The sequence below is a fragment of the Mytilus trossulus genome, chromosome 4 (assembly GCF_036588685.1).
Source record: "Mytilus trossulus isolate FHL-02 chromosome 4, PNRI_Mtr1.1.1.hap1, whole genome shotgun sequence".
NCBI lineage: Eukaryota > Metazoa > Mollusca > Bivalvia > Mytilida > Mytilidae > Mytilus > Mytilus trossulus.
In genome coordinates this window covers 83,508,159-83,519,178 of record NC_086376.1, presented here as the reverse complement: position 1 = coordinate 83,519,178, position 11,020 = coordinate 83,508,159, and the positions used below count along the sequence as shown (strand labels likewise).

The window sequence follows — 11,020 nt, the reverse complement described above, 5'->3', positions numbered from 1 at the left end:
CTTCAGTAGATATGAACAATTCAACAAAGTTTCGTGCAAATCTGTTTAAGCATTTATGAATTGTTGACGACGGACGGACGGACAATGATATACCGTAATACGTCCCGTAACTTATACAATACAAATTAAAGCCAAATTCAGTGACAATAATTGACAGATATTTCTTTGAGTCGTCGCAACCAAAAATAGTCCCAATTTCAGATTTTTCGGAATACAAAAGTCTTTATTTCAATTATAAGTGGACCTGTCTGCCGGGCTGATTAAAAATATGGAGCTATTCCTGCTACAAAAATCGATCATATTTAACAAGCATCTCCCCTCCTAAAAAAAGTGACCCCCTTTTATGTTCCCCCTCCCCTCGTGATTGAACTCATTCACAGTGTTAATGAGTGTCAGTTACGTAGGATGGATTGATGTTGATCATGTTGGTGTAGGATAAACACCAATGAGACAACAACTCTACAACAAAAATAAGAAAAGGCATACGAGTTCATGTTTATTTGGTTAACTGAAATATTTAAAATCCACCCCCAAAAAAAGTAAATATTTCCTAGAAAATGTAAAGATGTTGTGCATAATGTAATTCGAAAATGTAAACAGTTTCATTTGAATCACAATCTAGATTGTAAACCACGTGCTAGTTTGATCGCACAATCGGTGAGGTATATTTGATGCTAATTTCAAAGTAATATTTGGGTTATTTACCAATTTACTGTTTCTTCAATGTATAGGCACAGTTTTATAAAGGAATTTTGTCCACACTAAAATGATCTTTAGAACCGAACTTAAAATTGTACATCGTACAGTGATATTTCATCGCCATATTCTGTAGTCACCAGTAACTCGCTCCTGCTGCGATTGAAATGTATTCCTCTTGGTCCTGCACCAGTAAAATTAAGGACAATATTACTTTGAGAACCATCTGGAGAGATGAGAAAAATGTTTTTAGACTTTCTGTCTGTCACAAATATATAACCATTGAGGGTAGACGTTATTCCTAGTGGCTGTTTAAGTTGTTCGTGTTTAAATTCCCATAGCTGTTTACCATTATTATCGACAGAAATGACTGCCTTATTATCATGATCAGAGCAATATATACAAGTGTCAGTTGCCGTTACATAGTATGAACTGGTTTTCTGGCAAACTTCGGAAATCGCATCATCTTGCAAGTCCATGAAAGATAATGTTTTCCCACCAGAAGTTGATACTATTCTGTCATTGATAAAATCAATTCCATAACTTTTTACGTTGATAGTTTTTATTTGTTTGTTTGATAAGAGATCGACATATATCATATTTTGACCATTAAAACTAATTACTGCAAGATCTTTATGAGGTAGAAAAGCAATGTCAGTTGGCCCTGTTTTAAAAGTAGCGAGATCTTTTACATTACTTCCGTCGCTCTTGCAGGTAAGTAAGGTCTTAGAACTATAATCAACAAAAAGAAAATCACCGTTTGGTTTGATTGCACAACCAGTAAGGAATGCATTTTCAAGTTTCAACTTTGTTGTAAATTTAAGGCTGATCTTTATTTTATCTACTGATGACGGTAACTTTACTACGTTTAACTGGGCCTGGTCATTCTTTGATGTATTAAGGCAATGTTTAAAAGGAATTTTATCAACACTCAACTGTCCTAAAGACTTAAACTGTAACATTAGGTCATCGACTACTGATGTGTTCAGACTATATTCAGTTTGCTGAAGGCTTTCTGAATCATTCAAAGAATTCAAATAGCTTTCATGTGCAGCAACTCCTTTCTCTATTTCTATTAAACCAAAATATGTTTGAAGGTCAGTTGACAAGTTTTTCATCTTCATAATATTTTCCTTTATCTCAATTAAATTTTCTTTTCTAGAGAGCAACTCAGTCTTCATAGATTCGACGTGCTGATCCGTAGTCTTTTTCTGTGAAAGTACTTCCTCTTTTAGCTTTTCTTCTAGTTTGTCAAAGTGGTCATTCAACTCTTTCCGTTTCTGTTTTAATTTCTCAAGACATTCATTGGTGTTGCTGTCAGCGATCGAGAGATTTTTAGAAGTATGTTCGGTTAAAAAATCAATGTCTGACATCACATTTTCCAATAAGTCTTCGAGAACGGAAAATCTAGAAGAATGTTTAATATCCTTTACTACTTCCTTCAGAGGTTCAAATTCGAGACATTCTTTATGTGTGTCTTTTATGCAGAATGCACAACATGATGCATTATGGGCCTTGCAGTAAAGTTCAAACTGAGATCTGTGATCGTGGCATTGGTGTTTTGTTGACAAAAGAAAAGACGGTAACTGGAAGTAGTCCTCAATTTTGATAGTTTTATGGTGTTTGGATAATTTTGAAAAGCCATGGTGTTTCCTACAGTTGGTACAGTAAGCTTCGTCACACTCAGGGCACCATACATCAGCAGGCTCATTTATATGATCTTGTTCACAAATGCCACAAAATTTTGTAGCAGTGTTTGCCATTTCTAATCTGAAAGAAACAAAAATTGTAACCTTTACTGGTATAATCAATTAGATGAACCAAACAGGTTAATCTCGAAAAAAGGGACTCGTTGCTACATGTAAGCAATCATATGATTGAACATGTTTTGGCTAATCCATGTTCCGATTATGAAAATAATACGGACTTAATACAACACAGTAAAATATTCAAGTCAAAACAAAGTGAGAGGAATCAAGTAAGAGTATGTTTTAGGTTTAGAAATACAAAGATGATTGGACATTGGAGATAATATTAAAATAATCAGGACATTGATATTTGTTACATGTATAGCTGCGGTCAATCTGGTTTTAATTCTCCTTAAATTTCGGAATGTTGCTAAGAAAAAAACTTTTTTTCAACCGTAGCAGCTGGTGATATTAGGCTGACATAGAACATTGATGAATGTAAATCTCAAATTGTGATTAAAACACTCAGTTTTTAAGTTATGTAGCCATGCTTAATCATGTACATGTATAAATAGAATCTTCTACAGTATTTTTCTATAATTTTATATAAGCTGTTTATAATGATGAATTTAATTTTTTCAACAGATTGAAACTTCAAGTTTTGTGTATCAATGAAATGCAAATTCACTGGTTTGAGCATGGTGACAGTCGTATTGTTGTAAAATCTGCTGCACTTTTCTCAATTCACTGGTATGCATAATACAGCAAAGTTCCATAGACGAATGGTGGATTAGCAGAACAGAAAATCATTCTGGAAATGAACATCATTAGCAAAAGGCTACAGCTTCATGTACATGTACAGTAGATGCATTTTCTGATTTTTGACCATGCGTTTTTCAATCCGTGTAGTAATATATGCACGTTACTTTTAGAGTTCGCCCGGATTATAGGATAACAAGAATGCGTCCAAAGTACATGGATGCCCCACTCAATCATTTTCCATGTTCCATGAACCGCGAAATAGGGTAAAAATCTAATTTGGCATTAAAATTAGAAAGATAACATGTGAACTAAGTTTCAAGATGATTTGACTTCAATTTCATCAAAAACTATCGTGACCAAAAACTTCAACCTAAAACTCCCACTTTAATTTTCTATGTTGAGTTGACCTTGAAATTTGGGTCAAAAGTCTAATTTGGCTATAAAATTTTAAGATCATATCACAAGCAACAAGTGTACTAAGTTTCAAGTTTCAAGTTGATTTGACTTCAGCTTCATCAAAAACTACCTTGACCAAAAACTTTAACCCGAAACTCCCACTTTCATTTTCTATGTTCAATGGACCGTGAAATTGGGGGCAAAAGTGTAATTGGGCTTTAAAATCATTATATCAAAAGCAACAAGTGTACTAAATATCAAGTTGATTGCACTTCAGCTTCATCAAAAACTACCTTGACAAAAATTTTAACCTGAAACTCCCACTTTCATTTTCAATGTTCAATGGACCGTGAAATTGGGGTCAAAAGTCTAATTTGGCTGTACAATTAGAAAGATCATATCATAAGCAACAAGTGCACCAAATATCAAGTTGATTGGACTTCAGCTTCATCAAAAACTACCTTGACAAAAATTTTAAACTGAAACTCCCACTTTCATTTTCAATGTTCAATGGACCGTGAAATTGTTTCAAGATGATTGGACTTCAGCTTCATCAAAAACTACCGTATGTACCGCGACTAAAAACTTTAACCTGAAGCGGGACGAACGAACGAACGAACAGAGCCACAGAGCAGAAAACATAATGTCCTAAATTGTAAACGTTTTTTTCTTCCTGGTTCTTAATCCTGATCCCAAAGACAAAACATTGAAACGACGTGTCATGAATGCTTATGGTACTCTTTTATTAGTATCTCACGAATCTTGGGTATATTTTTTGGCACAGCATAGGGATAAACTTGTCTTGAAAAATTTGCCACTGGACACTTCAATGATTGTGTCTTAATGATTCCAAAATATTATCTGATAATTCGTGTACCTTTGTTTTTATAAATTTACACATCAAGTTATCTCAACACATATCAGCTGCATAATGTTTCAAAATTGTCCTCGTCTCTCCCACTAAACGAACTCATTTCGTAAGACATCGTCCACCACCAGAATTGTTTTACATTTGTCATTTCGGGGTCTATCATAGCTGACTATAGCTGACTATGCGATATGGGCTTTGCTAATTGTTGAATGCCGTGTTAAATTCTGTGTCATTTGGTCTAGCTCTAGTACTGTCGAGCAATCATATCACAACTTTTTTATATTCAAGTTGGGCTTACGATCGAACGATGTTAAGTAATACAAAAGAAATATTTCTGTAGTTGATAGATTACTTGTATTTCTAAAAATATACCCGTTTCAACATGGTACCACCTGATAGAAAAACGTTGACTTGAACCAGCAAATAATATGTCACTTGTTCGAATTGTTATCAAGCGTCACGTGACAATGTTTACAACCTCAACAAATCTATTTTAAAGTTTTTTAAATTAGCGCGATAATTCAAAAAATTCTACTTTTTTACACATCTCGTATATAGTTAATATATACCCATTTAAAAATACTCTTGTTTTTATATAAGCTTTTATTGACTTCGAGTTCTCATAGATAGATATGCACTTATTGTCATTTTGTTATTGGTATGTACAAGTTGAAGAACCCGGCCACATCCACTCTGTTTTGTAAGATGTATTTCTACTTGTACAATGTAGACTTTGTATTTTGTTTTGGAATTATTGTTTGAGGATCTCAGGTATTATTATCTTTGTTGTTGCTGACTGTACGTACGTACGGGCGCCGAATGGTTCTCTTGTGGTTTTGTAATCAAAATTCAATTTTGTACGGACAAAAGTGACTTTTGTTCAACAAAAATGAGTTCAGTTTAACACAATTTGTAGCATACTACAAATTCTAAATTTTGTCATACAAAATTATCTTTCAGTGGTCAAAAATCACTTTTTTCATTACAAAAGCCATTTTTGTTACACAGACTTGACTATTGTTACCTAATTTGAAAATTGGGCGTCAAAAGTCAATTTTGAATGCAAATTAATTAAGTTTAGATTCTGTGAACTAATCTGCATACAAAATTGAGTTTTGTGAGACAAAATTGAGTTTTGTGAGACAAAATTGACTTTTGTGAGACAAAATTGACTTTTGTGAGACAAAATTGACTTTTGTGAGACAACATTGACTTTTGTGAGACAAAATTGACAAAATTGAATTTTGTCTCACAAAAGTCAATTTTGTCGTTACATAATCGAATTTTGTCGTCACAAAATTGACTTATGTGAGACAAAATTGACAAAATTGAATTTTGTATCACAAAATTGAATTTTGTCTCACATTTTCTCACAAAATTCAATTTTGTCTCACAAAAGTCAATTTTGTCCAACAAAAATTCAATTTTGTCTAATAAAACTACAACCCCCTTCCCTTTCATGGATTTGACCTACCGAATTAGACTATTTACCGGATTTGTAATCACATAAGCAACACGACGGGTGCCGCATGTGGAGCAGGATCTGCTTACCCTTCCGGAGCACCTGAGATCACCCCTAGTTTTTAGTGGGGTTTTGTGTTGTTTATTCTTTAGTTTTCTATGTTGTGTCATGTGTACTATTGTTTTTCTGTTTGTCTTTTTCATTTTTAGCCATGGCGTTGTCAGTTTGTTTTAGATTTATGAGTTTGACTGTCCCTTTGGTATCTTGCGTCCCTCTTTTTTTTTAATCTTGTTTCACACAATTGACTTTTGTGTCTTAATTTCCATATCAGGTAACAAAACTCAATTTTGTATGCAAATAAGTTTATATTTGCATACCTTTTTGACAAAATTGACTTTTGTCATGACAAAAATGAATTTTGTCTACAAAAGTGAATTTTGTCATGACAAAAATGAATTTTGTCATCACAAAATTTAAGTTCTCATAAAACAGGTCTGTATCATATAGTTTTGTAAGACAAAAATGATTTTTTATGACAGAATTGAATTTTGTACAAAACCACAAGAGTCCCATTCGGCGCCCCGTAGTACGTCCCTCTTGAAATAAAGCAATTGATTAATTAATTACTTTTTGTGCTATGGGTTGGTTGTTTTGTAATAAGAGACGCAAGTCAAAGAAGTGACAAGTAAAAAAAATGGTTAAAAAAATGCAGCAAAGCAGAATATATTTTCATTGAAAAAACAAGGATATGAGTAGCCATTAATGCCACAAAATCAATACATGCACAGCAAAAAAAGCAAACAAATAACAAAGGAACCGCGCTTTAAAAGTTGTTTCAAAAATGAGACTATAAAATGGTGACTTTCTGTTTCAGAACAAAGTTCACTGAATATCGGGAAGATAATATGTGTTTTCAGCAATTTTAATCAGAATAACCTTTAACATACTTCTGTAGCATGGCAAGTATTCTTCCAATGGTATTAGTTTGAGGATGCAGTAGCTCTTTAAGAAATCTCTCTACATAAGACACAAAACCTGATTATTGTATGGCGATGTTGAGCGTGGGAGTTTGGAGGGGGCGAATAATTTGTCTTAGAAATGAAATACTCCCGCAGTTTCATTCCTGATCCTTGAAAATTCACGTAGATATTGTACACATATTAAAGGCGTGTATCTGTTATTATGGAATTGTATGAGGAATTTTATTCGTGGTTTTTTTTGGAACAAAACTATTTTCAGCAAAATTTTTAAAATACAATACCAGTTTTTTTTTTAAACCATCACACGAAGTAATCTGTTGGTGTTGTGTTCCTTACAATATGGAGCTGCTTATAGATTTTACACATATAACATTATATAGAAAAGTTTATCATAGAAAATTCTCTATTGTTAAAGAATTTCAAACCTTTGCAACCAAACCCGGCCAAGCGTTTGGGTCTTTGATCCTTTTCTTCTCTTGATTCCGTTTATCTACCTTTACTACGGTACTACAATATCTGTAACAAAATAACTATCTTCGAGGGAAAAATATTACCGTTACAGCATTCTACATTTTATAGTAAGCTTCACTTCAAGCAATTTAATGCTATTGAATAATAACAAAAAAAATGTATTCACCCAATACAAACTGAATAAGCTTCTTAATAGTCTTTATTACTTATAATTCCAAAACAATTTATTACCAATTATGGCGAGTTAAAAAAATCATCGGACTTGCTTAACGTTTATGCCTGCGTGGGATTTCAATTAAAGCGTAATGATGCATGAAAAGGTCTATACATTATTAAATTTTTTTGATTCAGTGACGCCCGCCAACAAAATAAGACTCAAAGTTTAACAATGAAATCAGAAAATCCTTGAAATTAGGTCTTACTTAAAAATATTATGAATTATTTGCAAAAAGCGAGAGAAGAGATCAAAGGATAAGAAATCTCACATGTGAAACAAAAACAGATATTACAAGAACACACCTTCATCTCATCATATACACCATTTTACAGTTGTTTGTGCTTTAGGCCTTCGATGTAGCCTAGTATCATTAATGATGAACAAAATTTTATGTATGGCATTTGAACATGTGTTCTATCAAGTCAACAATTCGACTCATTTGAATCCATCGTCATACAACCTTTTAAATTGACCCCTGTTTAGTTGTGATGGTGCGCATGTGTTCGACATGCGATCCATTCATTAAAAAGAAAAAAATCAGAATAGCGACATTGAATATTGAAACAAGGACCTACCAGGAATAGCAATTTAGTTGACTGATCCGGCCTACAAAGAATATTATTGTGAATAAAACATGTATGTAAACCTAGAAAACGAAATAAAGCAGAACCTAGAAAAATCCGATCGCACATGCGTACTGTCTGTTTTATAGGTCATCTCGATAGATATTTAGATGGCGTCTGGTAAAATGTGTTATTAATGTCGATATATTAAATTTTGAATTACGATCAATTCGGTGAACATCAACTTGACAGCTAACGTCCCTTTAAAAGATCACATACACTTACGAAGATAAAATGTAATCAGGACCAATAATTCCGAAAGGTTTTGACAACGACAGCTATAGTAATTCTTTCCTGGGATAGAATTTTTTTTCCAAACTTTGTCTGTGGGAGACGAAACTGTAGTTTTCAAACATTGAACTAGTAAATGTGTTTGAATTTTGCATAAGTCCTACTGTAATACCACAAACGGCTCTACACACACAGTGGTAGTACAACGGCTTGTACAACTTTCGGATCCTCTAGAATAACACCGGACAGCAAAACAATTAGAAATATAAAAAAGTTCATTTTTAAAATTTCAAGGAGAAATACATAATACAATGAAACCGGTATTTGAGATGTGTGTATGAGAAATAACGACCTATCAACAATGATACGATAAAGCACTGAACTCTAAAACTGTTATTTTATTTTTACTGCATTGCTGCACTACTTTTTACAATCCATCTGAAAAGCGAATTACATTGATCAAGCCAACATGCGTTGTACTATGCATTTGCATTGCTCTTCTGAATTGAATGATTAAGCTTTAACTTAGTTTTTAAATGTTAAAGTCTAGTTGGATTTAACTTTCAAATTGATTTCAATTTGATCGGTTTTGAAGTTTCTGGACACAATAACCACAACACAATTGACATTTCATTTTTATTTGAAATATTTATTGATGGAATTGCTTTAATTGATCTGACAAATAACGACAATTAACAGTATCCTTATAACTTTGTAACAACATGTTATATTACTAATGAAGAATGTCGCTTGCATCAATCGTGTAAATTCATTAATGTCAGCTATCTTCTATCGACATGAGTTATCTACCTTGCTTAGAAAGAAATGGCATGCTATGACAGTTGTAAAGTTTTAATGTCCATTTTCTCTTTTACGTTTTACAGACAGAATCTGCGGTCGCTGTCATTATCTTAAAAGCGTCCCAGTTTCTCGATTCAGTACATTTAGCCGTAGGCACTTGTTTTCTGTCCATATCAATCATTGAGCCCCTGTGATAACCCAGGTTTTTGTGGGGTTGGTGTTGCTCAGTCTTTAATGTTCTGTATTTTCTTTTTATACTGTTGTTTGTCTTTCCTTTTTATACTGTTGTTTGTCTTTCCTTTTTATACTGTTGTTTGTCTTTCCTTTTTATACTGTTGTTTGTCTTTCCTTTTTATACTGTTGTTTGTCTTTCCTTTTTATACTGTTGTTTGTCTTTCCTTTTTATACTGTTGTTTGTCTTTCCTTTTTATACTGTTGTTTGTCTTTCCTTTTTATACTGTTGTTTGTCTTTCCTTTTTATACTGTTGTTTGTCTTTCCTTTTTGCTATGGTGTTGTCAAGATTGTCATACTCATCTATTTTTTCAACTAATCTCATTCACTTTAGCATTCATACGATTTCAGCAACGATCACTCCCTATTTATATATGATATCGTGGTTTAATAGTAATTAACTGACCACTTGAACATAACAAGTATTTAGGTAAACAACATAACTGTTCAAATTTCTCTATCACGTAGAAAAAATATTAAAAGATGCAATCATTCTGTTATAATAAAAAAAAATAACACGCATGTAAAATATCATATTTACACACATGTTGAATAAAATATGTACATGTCTGTAAAATAACAGGTTTAAACGCAAGCCATGTGAATTAAGTAGAATAACATTTTTTATCAACTTTTTAAAACTTTTATAACGCACAGAACCTTAGCAGAATAAAACAGAATAAAATGTGGTCAGCAGCTGGTAATACTTTCAATCCGAAACTTCTTGGTCTGTAATTACCTGTAGATGATTAAACAGATATACATGTAATTACAAATATACCTAAGCTTTGATAAACATATCGGAAATATGGGTCCTCAATGATCTTCGACTTCGTACTTTTTGTTTTGTCTTTTTTACGCTATTTAGTTTATTGATTCTATCGATCGATACTGATCAGTGTTTTGTGCACGAAACGCACGTCTGGTGTACACAATTTTAATCTTTATAATGTATCTATGATCATGATGAGTTCATGTATGCACATATTAGCTTACGTTTTAAAAGCAGTCTTCTTTACAGAAAACTCAATGGATGTTTATTAACTTCTTCAAAAAGTCTTTCGATTTTGTATATTTTTCTTATCAACTAACATAGTTATGCTCTTCAACTTTGTACTGTATTTGGCCTTTTTATTAAATTTTTAATTCGAGCGAAACTGATGAGTTCTTTGTAGACGAATTAAACGCAAATCTGGGATTCAAAGCTTTTTTATTCTGGTATCTGATGAGTTTATTTTTGTACGGTTTTATTACAAACATTCAGTTTGTGTCAATTTTTCTACCTAATACATAAATGGCATTAGCCATGCAGATCTGTCACAATTTTTTCGACTTTTGGAGTTTCAATGATCATCGACTTTGTTTTCTAATTTTCATCCTTTATGTGTTCTTATGTGACCCTATATAGAAGAATTGCATGGTTGGCGTATTATATTAACCTTGTACGAGTTTGATGTTAAAATAACATATGAAGTCGAGGACAGATTATTCAGCAATGCAATGAAAAACATCACTGGTGTCGTAAAAGATACCGATGAGAATATTAAAATTCAAAGGCAATAACGAATATTTATCCCCTAATAAAGAATA

General features: G+C 32.7%; 1 protein-coding gene across 1 annotated transcript; it reads right to left on the bottom strand.

Moving 5' to 3' along the window:
- Positions 1-508: 508 nt before the first annotated feature.
- On the bottom strand, positions 509-4,849 carry LOC134714247 (uncharacterized). Its single transcript, XM_063575490.1, has 2 exons — positions 4,806-4,849; positions 509-2,466 (listed from the first exon to the last, which is right to left on the bottom strand). The coding sequence occupies exon 2, from the start codon at positions 2,457-2,459 to the stop codon at positions 786-788; it is 1,674 nt and encodes a 557-aa protein (XP_063431560.1). The 5' UTR covers positions 2,460-2,466; positions 4,806-4,849; the 3' UTR covers positions 509-785.
- Between the last annotated feature and the right edge of the window lie 6,171 nt (positions 4,850-11,020).

Excerpts from the sequence above, each read along its gene's own strand:
- LOC134714247 (XM_063575490.1), bottom strand. The coding sequence starts at position 2,459 with ATGGCAAACACTGCTACAAAATTTTGTGGCATTTGTGAACAAGATCAT.